At 36.1% G+C, this 19,972-nt stretch overlaps 4 protein-coding genes across 6 annotated transcripts in view; 3 read left to right on the top strand and 1 right to left on the bottom strand.

Annotated features, from left to right (window-relative positions):
• The window catches only part of tat (tyrosine aminotransferase), a 6,575-nt gene extending 5,068 nt beyond the window's left edge, over positions 1-1,507 (top strand). For both annotated transcript variants that reach the window (XM_016274611.1, XM_016274612.1), the window contains exons 11-12: positions 612-710; positions 816-1,507. In XM_016274611.1, the coding sequence (XP_016130097.1) occupies positions 612-710; positions 816-956 (240 nt within the window). In that variant the 3' untranslated portion in view covers positions 957-1,507. The remainder of the gene's footprint in view (positions 1-611; positions 711-815) is intronic.
• An 818-nt stretch (positions 1,508-2,325) lies between these two features.
• LOC107587047 (aldose reductase) lies at positions 2,326-6,700 on the top strand. Of its 2 annotated transcripts, XR_001609430.1 has the most exons (11): positions 2,326-2,559; positions 3,087-3,257; positions 3,355-3,471; positions 4,116-4,193; positions 4,274-4,390; positions 4,539-4,651; positions 4,827-4,914; positions 4,990-5,073; positions 5,956-6,042; positions 6,202-6,271; positions 6,422-6,492. XR_001609430.1 is itself a non-coding variant. In XM_016274652.1 (10 exons), exons 1-10 carry the CDS (start codon positions 2,470-2,472, stop codon positions 6,453-6,455), a joined length of 975 nt encoding a protein of 324 aa, XP_016130138.1. In that variant the 5' UTR covers positions 2,327-2,469; the 3' UTR covers positions 6,456-6,700. The 2 variants fall into 2 exon arrangements, 1 of the variants encoding a protein (XP_016130138.1); XM_016274652.1 differs by lacking the exon at positions 6,202-6,271 and having other exon boundaries at positions 2,327-2,559; positions 5,956-6,038; positions 6,422-6,700.
• Positions 6,701-7,344: 644 nt separating this feature from the next.
• Positions 7,345-10,146, bottom strand: LOC107587042 (kelch-like protein 36). The gene is made up of 4 exons (XM_016274646.1): positions 10,141-10,146; positions 9,724-9,806; positions 7,883-8,956; positions 7,345-7,380 (listed from the first exon to the last, which is right to left on the bottom strand). Exons 2-4 carry the CDS (start codon positions 9,796-9,798, stop codon positions 7,345-7,347), a joined length of 1,185 nt encoding a protein of 394 aa, XP_016130132.1. The 5' UTR covers positions 9,799-9,806; positions 10,141-10,146.
• A 2,110-nt stretch (positions 10,147-12,256) lies between these two features.
• On the top strand, positions 12,257-17,493 carry LOC107587015 (coactosin-like protein). The gene is made up of 4 exons (XM_016274610.1): positions 12,257-12,601; positions 12,918-13,000; positions 16,528-16,685; positions 16,881-17,493. Exons 1-4 carry the CDS (start codon positions 12,525-12,527, stop codon positions 16,989-16,991), a joined length of 429 nt encoding a protein of 142 aa, XP_016130096.1. The 5' UTR covers positions 12,257-12,524; the 3' UTR covers positions 16,992-17,493.
• Positions 17,494-19,972: the final 2,479 nt, after the last annotated feature.

Below are 19,972 nucleotides of genomic sequence, written 5' to 3'. Positions count from 1 at the left end.
TATATATCTTCCTTCTTCTAGCCATCAGTTTTTGATTGGATGGAGGCAGATCTGAGCTTGCAGTCAACTGTAGGAAAGGGGCAGGGCTTAAGTGAACTAAATTATTGGAATAGGCATATATCACCAGAATGTTATTTTTTTATTAAAAAAAGTATAAGGTCAAAAAAAAAAAAAAAGGAACATATGCATGAATAAATTATTCCCAATAAGATCAATAATATACATTTAGAAATTAAATAGGATGAATTTTCATTTCATGCTAGATTGAGTTGAACCTGTTGACTGGTGCAGATTGATTCATAAACAAATCATTCAGACTCGTTTTTTGAACTGGATCAAATGATTCAATGAAAAGATCAGACTCAAAATGATTTATTTTTCTGCATTTTTATTTATACTTAAATGGTGCTTTTTGAAAGGACATGAGTGTGAGCAAATAATGTCAGAATGTTTGGGTGAACTATCTCTTTAAATGGCCTGACTGACACTTAATCATACTTGGCACATTTGCACATCAGGATGTCCATATTAAGGAGTGAGCATGTTTGCAAAAAGTGCAAAGTTGCAAGTTATGCAGAGGGTAAATGTATTTTATGCTGGCTCATCCTCAGGTGGGGATCGAGATGGAACACTTCCCAGATTTCCAGAATGATGTGGAGTTCACTGAACGGCTGGTCACTGAGCAATCTGTGTTCTGTTTGCCCGCCACGGTGAATTATTCATCTTACCTTATTCTGTTACAGTGCATTTGACCTATTATTTGTCACAAAGTTTGGTTGCATCCATTCTGATTCCTAAGTTGTTTCTTTCTGTAGGCATTTGAATATCCAAACTTCTTCCGAATTGTGGTAACAGTCCCGGAGGAGATGATGATTGAGGCATGCATTCGGATCAGAGAATTCTGTGCACGTCACTATCGACCTCGGAGCCAAGACAGCCACGAATTGGACCAGTGAAAGAAACAGACAGAGAAAGAAAGCTCAAAGGAGGAAATGAAAGGTCAAAGGGCAGAGCAAAGTGGTGTATGAAGCTGAAGAATGAATGAAAGCGTTATAAGAGAGGACACAGTTATGTGCATTACATGTGGCATGCTTTCCCTTTCAGGAAACCCACAGTTCTATGAAAACATCATATTTATATTTTTATATGTACTATGGCTAGTATTATATAGGGAAGGGATGGGAGGGTAGGTGTTTTTTTTTTTGAATATGCAATTTTTTTCATTATTGTAAAATATTGTAGTCTTTTTTTTTCTACACTGTAACATACATTGTGGCAAGTTTGGGCAGCCTTGTTACCAAACCTTAAAGCCATTTCATGTGTAACCTGCATGATGTGAAGTATTTTTCCTATATGTGACGTTTTAGGAATGTAATATTTTGTAGTGCATGTGTTTAATTTGCATGTTCAACCACTTGGCACATAGGCTATATGACATCTAATGTTTTTTAGATTTTTGTTTTCAGTTGTTACACCTCAAAATTATTTAAATAAAATTGTATCTCAATATGTGACCAAAGTGTATTATTATTATTAATATTATGTTGTCACTCTGCTGCCATCTAGTGTTTGATGCATAAATTACACAATATAAAGAGGGTTCCTCAAAGGCAAATCTTTGCTCTTTTCATACCTTTCTATACTTTGTTAAAAGATCATTAATGGTCAGAGCTCAAAACTTACATTTATTGGTAACACTTTACTTGAAGGGGTGTGTATAAGACTGACATGGCACCTTCATAATCATGACATGACACATGTCATGAATATGAAGGAGGTTTTATGCATGTTTATGACAACTGTCATTAAGTGTCATTCACTCACTTATGTCATTTTTAATGCAAATATGACATTATTTGACCTAACCCTAACCTAACCCTACCCCTACCCTTACCCCAACCATAGCCCATAACAAAGACATCTCAAACAATGTCATCTTTGCATTAAAAATTACATAACTGAGCGAATGACACTTAATGACAGTTGTCATAAACATGCATAAAAAACCTTCATATTCATGACATGTGTCATGTCATGATTATGAAGGTGTCATGTCAGTCTTATATACACCCCTTCAAGTAAAGTGTAACCCATTTATTCTTAACATTTAAATTTAGCTCAATCAGCTTTGAGGATACTTCCTGATTTGCACACACACTTCTTGGGGAAGTAACACAGGGTTACATGAGCTCCAAGGTCACATTGACAACTGTGCCATCGAAATGTAGTTTCAGGAAACATACATACGGGAACAATAGTGGTAAATGATCTGCAGCCACATACACATACGCACAGACACACTCCTTGTCAAGTTCAATGATTAACTGCAAAGATAAAGAGAAGGCAGGTCTGCTTAGACTGCAAAGAGGAAGATTTGAGCTAGAAATATAGAGGCATAGGAAAACGACAGGAAAGACAAGTCAATCCACTTAGCTGCTACTCAGTTTACATTGCACAAATCTTTCTTACATGGAGGAGAGCGCTGAACAACCTAGGAAGATTGAACTAAATGATGGCACATACATGCCACTACTGGGACTTGGAACATGGAAGCCAGAGGTAGCATTACATTTCTACAATGGCCTCATACTAACTACAAAATCTGGACAGTTTTAACATTTAGATTTACTTGAATAGAGGTATGGGGAACTGTAGGGGCTAGTTGTCACATTGGGAAGTTATATGGAGAACTAAAGTCCGAAGTTTCATTGCAGAAATGCTAGCGGTGATTTTGTATGTTTGTTTCAATGATTGTAATAATAATAGGCTATCTGATAACAGGTTTCTATTGTGACAACTAGCACCACATAGTAGCCCCAATGCACATACTAAAACTTTAACTAAAATTAAAATGAAAACAGAAAACCTAATTGAATATATTACCAAAAACTATAATAGCATCTCAATTATACTAAAATAACACTCTGATATATTATAACTTAATTGCTCTTGTTTCCCTATGTCTTTTGACTGAGACTTGACCATGTCAAGGACAGTGATCTTGTCATCTTTAATAGTGTAATAATGTCATAGCCTTATGCAACAGAAACTAGCAATGCTTTAATCTTTTACTACATGATGAACAGTCCACTTGCCCAGATATGTGTCAGAGGGCAGTTGAGGCAGCGATCGCTGCTGGATATCGGCATATAGACACAGCCTACAGCTACCAGGTTGAGGAAGAGGTGGGGAAGGCCATCCAGTCCATGATGCAGCAGAGCATCATCAGACGCCAAGACATGTTCATAGTCAGTAAAGTGAGTTCAAGTTATGTTGGCGCTCTAAGATTAAATCAATGTGTGCTCATTTAAAAGGAGCAAATCGTCATGCAATAATGATGCTTCTCTTTTCCAGCTGTGGTGTACCCATCATGCCCCTGAAGACATTCCTGTTTGTCTGAATAAATCTCTGAATGACCTTCAGCTTGACAATCTGGACCTATACTTAGTGCACTTTCCAGTAGGTCTGAAGGTAATAAAAGAAAACTAAAATTAATTTAAATGAAAATTATTAGAATTATAAATACAATTATTAGATTTTCAAAATTATTTATAAATGTATATTTATATTTACATGTATTTATAAGAATTTTCCTATATACACAAACGCATGTGTGTGTATATATATATATATATATATATATATATATATATATATATATATATACATATATATACATATATATGTATGTGTGTATACACACACACACGTGTGTGTGTATATATATATATATATATATATATATATATATATATATAGTACTTTACTACTACTACTATAATACTACTAATTATAATTAATAATTATAATAAGAATTGCATTTATTATTAGTAGTAGTAGTAGTAGTATTTTAACCCAGTTATATAAAAAGTATAAAATGTCATTTAAAGTGGTATTTAAGTGCCCAAATACTTTTCTACTATAAATAAATATTAGTATCAACATAATATTTATCAGTCGTCTCCTAAACATAGTTTGCTGGAGAGTTCAGTATTGACACCGTTATCAAAAGCTTTTATGTAGTCTCTGCATCAGTTACTATTTTTAATCTGCGAAATGATTCGTAGATCAAATTCAAGTATATTAATTGTTTGCTACTTTACAATAACTTACAGAAAATGGGAGATGAGCTTTTCCCAGAAAAGGATGGAAAGATCCTTACAACTGACATAGACTATGTCGATGTGTGGAAGGTAATGCTAACCACTAACATTATTAATAATAACAAAATGATGTCTTCAAGGTCTTTAGAGTGTGCTGCCATCTGTTTCAGGGAATGGAAGCTCTGAAAGCCACAGGAAAGGTGAAAAGTATCGGTGTGTCCAACTTCACAATCGAGCAACTGGAGAGATTGCTATCCGTGGCCAAAATCCCACCTGCAGTTAATCAGGTGCATAAACTGGGAATGTCATGTTACCATGATTAGATTTTACATCTGACAAGGTGTAGAACAAATTGGGTTTGAGTAACCTATGAGAGAAATATTTATCTCATAATATTAGCATGAGAAATATTAATAGTTATTTGTATATCTGCAGGTGGAGCTCCATCCTTACTTTGTTCAGTCTGATCTGATTGAGTATTGTAAGTCCAAAAACATTGCTTTAACAGCCTACAGTCCATTTGGCTCACCTGGAAGACCTTCAGAATAGTAAGTTCAAAAGTTCAAGGTCCTTTTCAACTAGAATCAGCTCTTAATCTTATCAAAGCAATGAGAAGGTGGGGAATGAAAGATGAGTTCACCAAAACATTTCTCAAAGAGTATAACCTAAACATCACATGCTATTTTGTACAATTCTTCTACTTCCATTTCCTTGCCTCTGCAGTCAAAGAGGAGAAACGGATCCCATGGTGTTACTGCAGGATGCTGTTGTTGGGGATATCGCCAAAAAGCACAGACGGACCCCTGCACAGGTCACTTTTCTCAGTATTGTGCATCATTTACTTTGCTCATTTCGGGTTTTAATGTTTCATTTGATTGGTCCGCAGGTTCTGTTGCGGTATCACGTTCAGCAGGACATTGTTGTGATTCCGAAAAGCATGAAAGCCCACCACATTTTGGAGAACACCAAGGTAAACTTCTGAATATTCCATATACAGTATTTTTCAATATTACATGTGACCCTGGACCACAAAACTTAAGTCTTAAGGCGCTGGGGTATATTTGTAGCAATAGCCAAAAATACATTGTATGGGTCAAAATGATAGATTTTTCTTTTATGCCAAAAATCATTAGGACATTAAGTAAAGATCATGTTCCATGAAGATATTTTGTAAATTTCCTACCGTAAATATATCAACTTAATTTTTGATTAGTAAAATGCATTGCTAAGAACTTCATTTGGACAACTTTAAAGGCGATTTTCTCAATATTTGGATTTTCTTAGCACCCTCAGATTCTAGATTTTCAAATAGTTGTATCTCGGCCAAATATTGTCCTATCCTAACAAACCATACATCAATGAAAGCTTATTTATTCAGCTTTCAGATGATGTATAAATCTCAATTTTGAAAAGTTGACGCTTATGACTGGTTTTTTTCCTCCTAATGATGTCAGCTGTTATCTTGTGGTTTCATCCTGGTATATTCAAAAGCAAAATATGAAATGGATAGCTTACCCAAAAGTGAAAATTCTGTCATCATTTACTCACCATCCACTTGTTCCAAAGCTGTATGAGTTTCTTTCTTCTGTTGAACACAAAAGAATATAATTTGAAGAATGTTGGGAACCAAACAGTAGCCATTGACTTCCACTGTAACTTTTTTTCATAATATGGAAGTCAGAGGTTACCATCAAATGTTTTGAGTAAATGAAGACAGAATCTTCATTTTTGGGTGAACTATCTCTTTAATTGACAAACAGTAGGCCTAATACACATTTTCCTGTCACATTTTGATCAAGATGAGAATTTCTTTTAGATACTGTAACTACTAACTACTTAATTATGGGTGCAGATCTTTGATTTCACTCTGGATGAAGAGGATATGAATGCTCTCAGGTCTCTGAATCGAGGCTGGAAGGCCTGCATCATAAAACAGTAAGAGTGTATTTTTAAATCGTATGTAAAACAGCATGAAATAGGCAACAATACACGCTTTAAACAGTAGATGCTACATTGTTGTTATATGATATTAACAGCGTTACATGTTTATAGTTTATTATTAATATTTTGACTTTATGTATAAATGTCTTAACTTGTGACCATGAGAAATCAAGAAGGAGATATTAAAATGCAGCGGATAGTCCTTGCAATCCATTTGGAAATGGAAGGTCTTATTAAATGCATTGCGGTATACAATATGGCATGCATGCCGCATTTTGGCAAAAGCAGTGTATAATGAGGGTATTTTGTTCATAATGTGAACAATATACTAACTACATACTGCTAGCAGTTAACTGGATGGTGTTGTTGCTCCTCAGATTGGAATCGCATCCCTTCTACCCCTTCAAGTGAAATGCTGTTAGCCTTGGATGACCAAGAACCCACCTAGTAAAAAAATGACCAAGCCCTTCTGGAGGCTAGAGTAAATAAGACAATTTTTCGATTGTTAGGTTCAGCCATTCATATGTGTATAGCTAAACTGAGACCGTTTAAGGCACTGGGAAAAAAATATTTTTGAGAAACGCTAACAGATGTCATTATTGTAACTTCATTTGGTTTAAATAAAGCATTAAGGCATACACTACTGTTTAAAGGTTTTGAGGAACCTTCTTTTTCTTTTTGAAAGAAGTCTCTTATGATCACCAAGGCTTCATTTATTTGATCAAAAATACAGTAATATTGTGAAATATTATTACAATTTAAAAGAACTGTTTTCTAATAGAATATATTTGGAAATGTAATTTATTCTTGTGATGGCAAAGCTGATTCTTCAGCAGCCATAACGGCACTCTTCAGTGTCACATGATCCTTTAGAAATCATTCAATCAATATGCCATTTCGGTGCTCAAGAAACATTTTTATTCAAATATTAAAGGAAACAGTTGTGCCGTTTAATATGTTTTTGTGGAATTTGCATTTATTTTTAAATAGAATTATTTTGTATGTATCTATGTAAATGTCTTTACTGACACTTCTGTCTATGCTAAATAAAAGTATTAATTTTATTTAAATAATAACCTTACTGGTCCCAAATGTGTGAATGGTATTGTAATTTACAAAATCAAAACTGAAACACAAAACACTGCAAAAACTCATGTAAAATGTTCACTTCAGAATGTTTTAATTGTTACTCAGAAGAAGCACTAAGCCACCAGGACATCTTCGAAAACTCCAAAAACGTTTGTAACAAAAACTACAATATTAATGTGTGCTTTTCACCTTCAATTCATAGTCTAACATCTCACAGTATCTCCTGCTGACCTCTTTTCAAAAGGATCTGAGAAGCAGCCAATGGCATTAGGCTTATGACAACCTATATTCAGAAAGTCAATTCTCTCATAGAAGTGTTCTTCAGATCCCCGGACAATCATCTGTGTTGCTCTTGGCTGGAATTCTGTTTGTCTCTCTCTGTGTGTCCTGATGTATGACCCTCTATACTATTGGTTTGCTGCGGTCTGACAAGGCACACACACGCTGAGGCTCCAGCAATGGTATATATATATATATATATATATATATATGTACATGTGTGTGTGTGTTTCTATAGTTTTGATTAATTTTTATACTTCAGTTTCGGTGTTAGTTTATTACACCAAGTTAAACTAAATTAAAATGAGAAATGTTGCCTTTGTAAGTAGCTGAAGTTTTTAATGTTTTATTTTATTTCAGTTAACATTTATTTAATTTCATTTTTTATGGTTTTTATTTAAGTTTTAGTTAAAATTTTAACTCAAATTTTAGTTAACTATTATAACTATGTCAGGAGTGAAGTGAATTACCTTAATCCACAAGTTGCTTCGGGGGTCATATCGGTACAGCAAGTTGCTTGCAGAATCTCCCCCGTTGTCCCGTGAGGAGCTCCCACCTGCGGTGAAGATAAATCCCCCCAAAACAGCAACACAGTGGTGACTCCTCTGAGCTGGCAGCAGAGTCTCGACGACCCACTTCCCTTCTTCTTCATCCAGCCAGCACACCTCAGCACTCAACTCCTCTCCACGTTCAGACACCTCCCCTCCCACCAACAGCAGACGCTCCACACCTCCTCGAAGGCATGTGCGTGTTGTCTGCAGTACAGGTTGGGCGCTGACTCTCGTGTGGTAGCCCACAGCCTCCTCCACTAGCGCCTCACATCCTGTGTCTGGAGGCAGCAGGGAACGTATGGCCGGCAATACACGCCCTATGAGGTCATCCGGTGGAATGAGAGCAAAACGAATGTTGGAGAGGAGCTCCTGGGCAAACGCAAGACGTTCGGGTCTTTGACTCAACCACTGCACGGCGACCTGCAGAAGAGCTTGCTCGTTCTCGTGCTGCACCTGCTCATCTGCAAGGTAAGCACAAAGCTTGGGCATCCGCACATCTTGGAGGAACTCGGATGTGTTGGACAGCGTGGCAAAATGCTCCAGAATGAAGCAGTCTATGAAGGCGTCCAGCCGGTCCAGGCTGTAGAGGAAGGCAAGCTCCTGCAGGTACAAGTAACTGTCCTCACGTACCTCTTTTTCCAGGTACTGACAACAGAAATCCACAGCTTGCCACACCTGCAGCAAGTGAGCGGTTTCCAGGACGTAGTCGATGTTTCCACCATCTAGAGGTAACTCGCCACTGTACAGGAAGTCTACTACTGCTTTAACTCCAACATACGAGGCTCCCACAAGCTCTACTTCTGCCTCATGCTCCTCTCGCATCCCCAAGGTGAACATCGCCTGGAAGTAGGGACTGGATACTGCAAGCAAAGCCCGATGTGCAGGGATCCGCTGGTCATCGGCCACCAGAACGACATCACACAGCCGGCCATGCTGTCTTTGCTCATTTAAACCTTGAAGAATGTAGTTAGCCTGGTCTGCCCATCGATACACCTGTTGTACATGAGAGTTAGTCAATGCATGATAGTTTCAAGACACTTGATTCAGACTTTTAAAAAGGTACTATAGATATTAAATGTGCAGTGTTTTTTTTTTTTAATTATCCAGTTGCACCAGTGGTTTTGAACTTTATACTGACACCTATCAGCCAGGGTGCATGAGGTTTGTTAGCTGGTCATGTGATGAGAACATGGTGGCGTGACCCACTCCATGCAGAATAAAATGTTAAGCAGACCGATATAACTGGATTCTTCATCTCATGTGAGCGTGCACAATTTTAATCTGTTAAAAGTTCTGTTCATTTATTATTTATTATGAAACTTTTTTTAATTAGTAAAACTGACTGTACCTTTAAATTAATGTAAAATTTTAAAAAAAATTTGTTAATAATGCAGTTAATCAGTATGTAACAAATGTTAATATTATATAATGAATTAAAATTATTATTATTTATAAATAATACAGGTTTACGTATCAATGCTATTTTAGTATTATTTATATAGTATTGTAGTATGTATTAATGGCCTTTATTTTAATATTTTACGTTTTAGTAATTTTTCATGTGCTTTAGTAATTCGTTTTGATTGGGGGGATCAAGTTTCTGTATAGCTATAATTTATTTTTATTTCAGCTTCAGTTTTTTTTATAGTTGTTAAAAGTTTTTTTTTTAGCTAATAATCAATTTAAATTTTATTTTAGCTTTATTTCAATTATCGAAAATCGTTAACTATTTTACTTAACAACAACACTGTTATGCATACCTTTGAAGATTCACTTATTCTGTGAAGACGTGAAAGACGATATTGCTTCCCACTATCCATTGTGTCGTCTGCCATAAGACTATCTGCAAAATCATAATCATAATTAATAATCGGAAGTAATTAAAAGTAACCATATATAATAAACATTTATATTACGTTCAAAACAGGAACAGACAGAGCAGAAAGTCAGAAGCTGAGTACAAAAGGAAAGGGGCATTTACACAATCGTGACTAGGTTTCATTGATATTCAATATAATTGGACATATTTATCGATACAGCTGTGACATCAACCGCATAGTAAAATGCAGATATCATTTTACCATTTTTCCATTCTTTGTCCGTATTACTAATTAAATGCCCGTAAGTGACTATTAACAAGTAATTTTGACCGTGGCACAGTGAAGCTGAGTTCTCACTTCCGTGTTGCGCTTCATTTCAAAATAAAGGTCACTTTTGTGCTCAAGTTCGCTCAAAACAAATCAGACTGTAGCATAAGCATGATGATGATGACAATAATAATAAAAGGAAGGTACTAGCTTTGTAATTATGTTGGCTTGACAAAGCCAGTATACAGATCTACTATTAAAGCTTGTTCCGATTCTTTTTCTGAGACCAAATTTCATTAAAGCTTTAAAGCAATGACCACCAAACTTGACACAAACCTTGCGGCTGTTCTGATTAGGTATTTATATCTTTTCTGACTGGCCATTCAAACTTCAACTGTCAAAAACTCAAATGTAAACAAACAGAAGCCATTTTAACCCATTTAAGCTTAAGTTAAATCTATCTATCTAGTATATTTTAACTTTTTATGCTAATATGTGATAATATTGTTCTGAAATTCATTTATGCTATACTGAAGATTTTAATAATGAGAATTTGAGGGGAAGGTATGTGCTTCTTTATTCAAAATAAAATGATTTATTTCATTTTAGGGTGAAATTTTATATTTCTTGGTGGGATTCACATATGGTATATTGAGGACGAAACCTGCAAAAACAATAAATAAATGTGTGCATAAATACATGTATTCTTGTTTAAATACATAAATAAATAATTATTCATGTGATGAAAGTAGGCAAATAAATAATATAAATTGATGGGCAAATGGAAAATGTTTAAGGAAATGCTAAACTCATCCTAACTATTTTCCTTTGATCACTCATTTATTTCTGAATGTAGTTCCACATTTTTTTTGCTCTGCACAACATGCTAATGAAAGGGTGTCAATTATACAAGATTAGGCGGATTGTGTGTGACGGGCTTGAGCGTTGCCTGCGCATGCGAATTAAAGGGGTCATATGATGCGATTTCAAGTTTTCCTTTCTCTTTGGAGTGTTACAAGCTGATTGTGCATAGATAAGATCCCTGAAGTTGCAAAGACTAAAGTCTCAAAACCAAAGAGATATTCTTTATCAAAGTTAAGACTCTGCCACGCCCCCCTAAAATGGCTCGTTCTAACACGCCCCCCACATATCTATGTCACTATATGGAAATATTTGCATAATGCGCCCAAATGTGCACGCAATGAAAGAAGGCGTGGTTTCAGTAACCGCAGTTAGTGTTGAAGCAGCCATGTCAGGGAGATGCGCATGCGTATTAACTTCATCAGTCAAGGGGACTGATTATTATCTTACACTTTTTCATAGGGTTAGTTTTGTAGTTATAATCATGAGAGAGCTAAATCATAAAAGATTTTAAGTGGCCAATGTAAAATATTAATGCTTACATAGCTCTTAATTGCAATACTGAACCGTTATTTGCTTAATAAACATACTTTTGTCGCCTGTATTTTCTGTTCTGATAACTAATGGGAAAAAACATCTCACGATGACCATGCGATACTGATATTACAGTTGTCTCTAGCTGGAGACTCAATCGGGTTACAAAAATGACGTCAGGAAACGACACAGGCCATTTCTTTGGGTCGTTTGTAAAGTCACAGATACTGTACGGACAATACAGCTCAGTTTTTTATGTATCTTGCTCTGTTGAACGGAAAAAGTGACTTTACGTAGGCCATACTGGATTAACATCATGCATTTCCTGTCAGCGGGAAAGCCGCACCCCCAGCTATGACATGACCCCGACCAAGTCCATGGTTGACACCTTCTCAGTAGCATGTTGTGCACAGGAAAAATAAATGTGGAACTACATTCAGAAATAAATGAGTGATCAAAGGAAAATAAATAGGATGAGTTTAGCTTTTCCTTAAACATTTTCCATTTGCCCACCAATTTATTTTATTTATTTGCCTACCTTAATCACGTTTAATTATTTCTATATGTATTTAAACAAGAATTTGTGTATTTATACAGACATTTATTTAGTTATTTGCATATTTATTTATTTATTGTATTTGCAGGTTTCGTCCACCATAATGGTAGGCCTGATTCTCGTCTGTAATCCAAATATTACAGAAAAGAGCGACACATTGTTCTCAACCCAGGTCCACAAGATGGCAGAGTAACTCAGACCAACTGTTAGATGACCGAACAGAACTGGGTGGATTTAATGTAGCTCAATACTCAAGTTGGCCATTAGGAGGAGGTGAAACCGGCGCGAGCCCCCCGATTCACTGGCACAGCAACCTGACAAACAAATATCACTAACGCCCATTAAGAGGCAATAGGAAATGAATCGAGTCGTTAAATTAGTTGCCTCTCCATCCCACTGAGAGAAGAGACCTCCCTGCTACACCAGCAGACCTCTGTCGCACTTTGGGATTTATCCGCATTTTCTCTCATTCCCCCGGCTTTGTTCTGAATTTAGATACGTTATCTCCCTTTGTATCGTCGAAATGGCAACGCGAATTGACAAAGAGGCTTGCAGAGAAGCATACAATCTGGTGCGAGACGACAGCTCAGATATATCCTGGTGAGTGAAGCCTTGATTTACTTCACATCCAGAGATGCGCTGTTTGGCGCGTGCTGGCGGAGCTCGCTACGTTGTTTCAACAATTAAGAGTCTTTCAAATGTGAAACATTAAACGCTGTTTTAATTGACTCGTTGAAAGTGTGTGGTGCAACATGTAGGGATGGGTCTTGTAACACGGGGGAAGTGTGTCAAAATCGAGTTGGCCGCTTACCTAGGCAGCATTTTGGCCAAAAATGGCTATGTAGCCTGCTCGCTAGATTTTGAGACACCTCCGGTATTATGGCAACATTTAAAATGTCAATTTTGCTATTTAAAGGGCATCTTTTAAGTATGATGGATCTACCATTGTACCAGCTGGTCACGGGTCCGAGTACGAAGAATTCAAGAGTCAGTGTACAGGTGAGTCCATTCTCAGCGAGTTACCTTCTTTTTGACTTGAATGTATTTTTGTAAAGCAGTTAAATAAATCAAGTGTTAAAGGGAAAATTCACCCCCCAAAAATGAAAGGTATTTCATTTATTCACCACAAAATTATGACTTCAATGAGACTGACAGACTCGCAAAAGTAAATGGTGAATGAGGCATTACAGGCTCTAACCTAACTTGGAGTACATATACATTGTGAGTAAATGATGACAGAACTTTCATTTTTTTGGGGGGGTGCTCTGTCCCTTTAAGTTCTACACCACATCACTAGGAAGTAGGATAATTCATCTTCCAAGGTAGACAATACCAAATATGGTTTCATAGATGACATGAGGGCGAGCAACTGGTGGGAAATTTGATGAGAGGGTTTTAGTAAATATAAACACATTTGTATTTGTGATCAACCAGAAGTCATTGAATTCAACTTAATATCTATTTTAATATACAGTATATGTGGTTTTGGGGATCAGTTGAGCTACAGTGAATATAATATGCTTTACTATGTGCAGCATATTTTATAACTGTAAATAACTGTCTGGCTCCACTGAGAGAATGAAATTGTCATTTTTCGCCTCCCATTCTGTCCATCCTAATTGAACATAGATTTGGGCGTGGTGCTCAGTTCAGTCTCCATGAGTAGATTGTGCAGCCACTGGCAGATGTAAACTTGTACAAGTGTTGCAATGCCTTGGCTTCCGGCACTGTGCTCTGACAGATGATCAAGGATGCCTTCCTGTATGGAGCAGTATGTTACAATAAGCACTTTTATTGATGGAGAATACTTTAGTCATGAAGTTTACTTGTGAAATATTTATTTATGATTGAAATCCAAACGGAAAAGATGGAATTTGGGCCATAGCCACCCATAAACTGATTCATCCAGCAATAAATATATTTATTTATTATTTTGGTAGGTTTTTGAGTAGTTGGAGAATATTGTCTATGGGCATAGCAATCTCCCTAAAAATGAAAATACAGTAGCAAAATTTCTGTTTTACTAGAGATGTCATGAAGTGTCAGTCAGTAGCTTAATTATTAAAATTGTATTATGTGCTAGAAAATCTCTGACTGAAGACTATGATTTTATATTGCTTTCATTTGTGATCTGCTCCAACTTTGTACTTTTCTGCATAAAACTCAAAATGGGTTTCTCGGTCAGGGACTCAGAATTATAGAGCGGGTCACATTTTTTTCCAGATACATTTTTGCAAACTCTAAAGCTTGTGTTTTAGATGATGTATTATTTGAAATATTTCTTTGTGCTGCATCACCGTAGCCTGGCATCCTGGAAGTACAGTACACATGTAGTCAGCACAAAAATGCTGACTTTGTGGAAGTGAGTTCTTCAGAAATGTGCCGCACGCACACAAGAGGAAGCAGAATTGTGTGGAAGCATTGCCACATCGCGAAAATGTAAATGTGTCACCGTGTTTTCATGCAATCGTAAAATAAGTCAGCACAACTCTCTAATTTTTCCAAGTCCAAGCTTTCCCACTGTTCACTTGACATGTTGACACATAACAAGCACCGCTCACTTCCTAAATGTGGTTTGTTTGAGGTTTCAGTTCTGCTGAAATACAGCAGAGGCCTCTATAATGTGACTTCCATTCATCATCCACTTTGCTCTTGAAACCTTAACAGCCAATGTGCCAAATACAACTGACAGTATTACCCATGGTTCCCTGACTTAGCTTCTTAAACCTTAAGCCCAGTTAATCAACAACAGAAAACCAGATATTATCAGTCTCGAGTAGAGCCAAGGGAATTCACCTGAGCAGTTGTTTTCCAGGAAAGATCACATTTAACCACTAAATTATACACCGTACAAGACGGAACAAGAGTGTGATGCCCTTTGGTTTCTAGCAGGCATTTTTTAACTGTCCTATGTATAATAAAATGTTACTAAGTAAAAAACACACACACATTTTTTTTATTGTATAAGCATGTGTGTGTGTGTGTATATATATTTGGATTTAATATATATGTGTAAGTTTATTGCTATAATTATTAGGGATATAAGAAGTTTTAAAGCTATCTTCACAGATCAATAAAGATCAAAGTGCAAAGGTGTGCACCACTAACATGAATGGTTTAACGAGATTTCTTCCACATAATACTCCCTGTTATACTGTCAGTGTCTAAACAGAGGCACGCCGTATTTAAGTGCAATTGAGGTTATCTTTGAATCTAGTCCCAGTGCCACTGCAATGCAGTTGTAGCACATTTGGGAGGAAGTGGCCAGCTGTAAAGCTGAGAGAGACAGGGAGTGTTACAGATCAAATATTACACCGTAAATCACCCTTATCATTAGAGTCCGTTTACTAGATCACCTCTTGTCCTCGCCCACTTTCTCTATTTCTTGTTTTTCATGTCGCATGACGTCATAGAGCTTACATTTCTCAGCCTTGTCCGCAGCTCGCACGTGATGCTCTCAGATTGCATTTCATATCATGACGTCTTTCTCTGGAAAGAAAACAATGCAATAGTGTAGATTCAAAACACTCGCTACAATGGAGACAGTGTTCAGTCGAATCCAAGTCCTTCCTTGTTATTAAACACACAAAGTTCAGCTAAACCGGAGTGACAATAATGAAGCACATTAATGTGATTTTCATATTAAGTCAACATGAAATCAAACCCGATTTTATCTATTTTAAATCACGTTCCTGGTTTTATTGTTCACAATCCATTGATGCATGTAATTCCAAATAAAAAAGGCCTTATCAAAATAAAATAGTTTGCACCGCCCTTTCAGCTGACATCATGAATCCCGCTTACTATTTGAACTCCTCCCCTCCAGGCATCATTGCTCCACCCCTCACTTTTCACTCAATTTTCTCGTTAATTATCCTGTTTCACTAGAAAAGGTCCGATTACGAAAGTGAAATAAGTTGACTTAAAAAAAAAATTACAAACCAAAGGCATACAGAGTTTTTAAATTTTATTTATTTATTTTTAGACAGATCGACAAACTCATTGGCAAAGTGGATGTCAGTGTTTGTGACTGTAGGCCAGTGATAGGCTTATGTTCAATGATATGGAAGTAAAGCAAACCATATTGACTCCCTCTCCCCTTGTTATTTTGTAAATGTATGTTATTATTGTTATTTATTTGATCTCTTATGTTACGGTTTTTTTATTTGTTGAGATTTTATTAATTGAGGAAGTAATCTTGTGGAATTTAATTTGTGGCAAATAAGTACACTGTACACTTGTTATTATGTAGTATGTATGTAATGTAGAAAAAATAAATTCAAATAATGACTTCTAAAGCCACCTTTCAAAATGTATCTCCAATGGATTTTCTTGTCTGCCAGAGTAAAGTCTGATTTATCTTCAGTTTAGTTGGGGGCTTTTCTCAGCAAATGTTTTGCATAATTAATGATCTTAATCACACATATAGCATTTCACATTTTTAATCAATTCACAATGCTAAAAGAAACGAGCAACTATCCAGAAAATGGCACAACTTGTTAAGGATTTCTTTCTCTTTGACTCAGATGACAACCGCCTCTTCGGTTTTGTAAGGATCTTGACGGGCGACGCCATGAGCAAGCGTGCCAAGTTCACCCTCATCACCTGGATTGGCGAAAACGTCAGCGGACTGCAAAGAGCCAAGATTAGCACTGACAAGACATTGGTAAAAGACATCGTGCAGGTGGGTTTTGCGTTCTCTAATTCCATCGCTATACCATATGCAAACTCTCTGACTCTCCGACTTATAAAAACTTCGACACACCCAGATAAGCAGATTTCAAGTTCTTTTTCTCTGTAAACAAATTGGTGCGTTCATGCAAATGTGTCTTTCCCTTCATATCACTCATAGTGTGTTTTCCCTAATTTTTCCATGCAGAACTTTGCCAAGGAGTTTATGATCAGTGATCCCAGAGAACTGGAGGAAGAATATCTACGCAACGAGCTGAAAAAGGCCGGCGGGGCCAACTACGATGCCCAGGCTGAATAGAACTTGGGGGCGGGTGTCCATAGGGTTGGAGGAGAAGAAAGAGGAAATGTCATCTCATACACACACACACACAAACATAAAACACACACACACAGACAAACAAACATAAATATACATACCTCACCTCTCTTGCCAGTCTGGCCATGGTTGATTTATCTATCTACTGTACTGTGCATCATCTCAAAGTCATCTCTATTAGTGCTATGAGGTTATCTTTTTCTTCAGGGGCATTTTTGTTTCTGATGATGCTCCTTTGGCTCGGAGTTGTCATCACTGTGTTGCGCTTCCATAATCAATGGAGAGCATATGAGTCCAGCATTGTTTTCCAAGGGGTTTATTATGAGTCTTCGTCTCCCCGCTGAATACAGACCACTGTGTTTACTGTCTCAATCTCCCATGGAGAGGAAGACATCATGGAATGTGTGCTTTTGTGTGTGTGTGTGTGTGTGTGTGTTTGTAGACACTGCACTGTGACTGGCTAACTTGCATGCAGGGGGTGGAGTCTTAAAATGATCTCATAGCTCTGATTGGCTGTTTCGCTCTCTCCACCCAACCTAGGAGCAGCCATTTCTCTAGTGTAGCCTTCATTTTGGTTTAAATTAAAATACCCGAGAATGTCATTTTTCTTTTTCTTTTTTTAAAGAAAGTAGGTTCTATTTGCTTTAAAAATACAATCTGTGGTTCTTTAAAATAAAAATGCCTCCGGAGCCAAGACAAAAAATAAGATGGTCACAAAAGCAATCATGTCAGAATAAAATTGTTGTTTTTTCAAGACATTTTGTCCTTGTGTATTATATTTTGCTTTGTTTTTTATACTCTTGATATGGAAGCCTGTTTCCGCCACAGAGGGGGGAAAAAAATTTAATTTTTTTCACAATTCAGAGTTTATATATTTATATCTAAATTCTGACTTTGTTTCTCACAATTTTTTATTTGATCTTTTTTTAATCGCAATTACATAAAAAAAAAAAAAAAGTTTCTGTACAAAAAAAAAAGAATTGCAGTATGTAAATGAGATTTCTAAGAAAAAAATTTAATAATTGGAAGACAAACTCAGAATTCTGACATTTTTCATGCAGTTCTGCTTTGCAACTCGCAATTCTGAGTTTTCTCTGAATTTTGAGTTTATATCTTGCAACTTACTTTTTTTTCCCTCTGAATTATGAGTTCATATCTCACAATTCTCACTTTTATATTATACTCACTCAGTATATTTCGCATATCTGATTTTTTTCCCCCTGACACAGGATTAAAAAAAAAATTTTCTCATTACTTTTCTCATGAGTTTATATCACAATTCTGACTTTTTTTCTCAGAATTTAGATCCACAATTTCAAGTTAACGTCACAAATCCAACTTGTGAGGAATAAAAGTCAAAACTGTGAGATATAAACTCAGAATTGGGAAAAAAAAAAGTCTGAATAATGAGATTAAATGTCACAATTACCACCTGTGGTGGAATCAAGCTTTTATACTTTGATGCTGTTTTGCGGTCAATGAGTTGACTTCTGCATCGCTTAGGTAGTGCAAGCTGCTTGGTACGACACTCTTCTGCACGAATGCTAACAATCCCAGAGGGCTTATGGGGGAGTTCCAGGGGTTGCCATGGCCACTGCTGTGGTCAGGCTGCCTCACGCCAAACTGCTCTGCTCCAAAGCCTGTCAATAATGGCCCCCAAAAACCTTGCCCACCACCCTTTCCCCTCTGTTGTAACCTCTTTTCTCCCCCCCCCCATCTCTCTTCCTTCTCTCCCTGCCTTGCGTTTAGTCCAACAGATTTGTGTCCAACTGCATAATTGCTTAATCCATAATCTATAAGCTTCTTCCAGGCTGCTTTTATGACGCTGAGTTTTGGTAGCACAGATAGACGTGGGGCAGGAATGTAGACGCTGAAACTGGGGCCTGTGGAAGATCTGCGTGTGTGTGTTGTCTTAATAGTTGGTAAAATTGGGTCAGTGGAGCTTAGCCTTACTAGAATTAAACTTTGGCGTGTAACTTGTTCTGCACAGTTCATGCTACAGACGATAAGAGAGATGGGTTTTTACTTTTCAAAATGATAAAATTGGCATTTTTTTATATATTGATATTAAAACGTCAGTATTTTATATTTAATTGTACATGCTCATTTTCCCTATTTTTACATTTCAATTGCAGTGCTGTTCAAAAGTTTTTTTTCTTTATACGTTTATTATGCAAAGACATTAAATGGATCAAAAGTGGTAGTAAAGACATTTATAATGTTACAAAAGTGTTAAAATTCATAGACATACATTTTAAAATGTAACAAAAATAAATGCTTTTCTTTTGAACTTGCTTTTAATAAAAAAAACGTGGTTTTCACAATATCACAGGTTCCACAAAAATATTAAGCAGCACAATTGTTTTCAACATTGATAATAATAATAAATATAAATAGCAAGAAATAATAAAATAAGTCTTCACAAGAATAAAGTATATTTTTAAATACATTAAAATACAAAACCGTTATTTCAAATTCAACTAATAATTCACAATATTACTGTTTATACTGTATTTTTGATCAAATGAATGCAGCTTTGGTGAGCATAAGAGACATCTTTCAACAACATAAAAAAATTATATTTAACTCAATATTAATATTGTTAATATGAACACTTAGTTAATAATTAAAAGTATAAATGAATAACACCGTTAAATGTAATCTTCATCAAATTTAACAATTAATATCCATTTTCATACCATACATTATAATTTTGTGGTGACTACATTTCTTTTCACATTTAAAATGTTTATTTTAGTTTTTAGTGTTTTATATTTAATGAATTTAGACAAAATAGTATACATTTTAATATCTATTTATCAGTTATTGGCTAGAATTATAATATATCAGTGCATCCCTTCTTGCTTTTTTGAGTTTGGCCAGTAATTAACCACCTATCAAACACTTAGGCAACATGCTAAAAAGCATTTTAATCATCAGCAGCATTGCGCCTATTAGCTGTG

Source organism: Sinocyclocheilus grahami, unplaced genomic scaffold (genome assembly GCF_001515645.1).
Source record: "Sinocyclocheilus grahami isolate Dianchi unplaced genomic scaffold, SAMN03320097.WGS_v1.1 scaffold88.1, whole genome shotgun sequence".
Lineage (NCBI taxonomy): Eukaryota > Metazoa > Chordata > Actinopteri > Cypriniformes > Cyprinidae > Sinocyclocheilus > Sinocyclocheilus grahami.
Note: the sequence above shows the minus strand (reverse complement) of the source record. Positions and strands in the feature narration are given on the sequence as shown.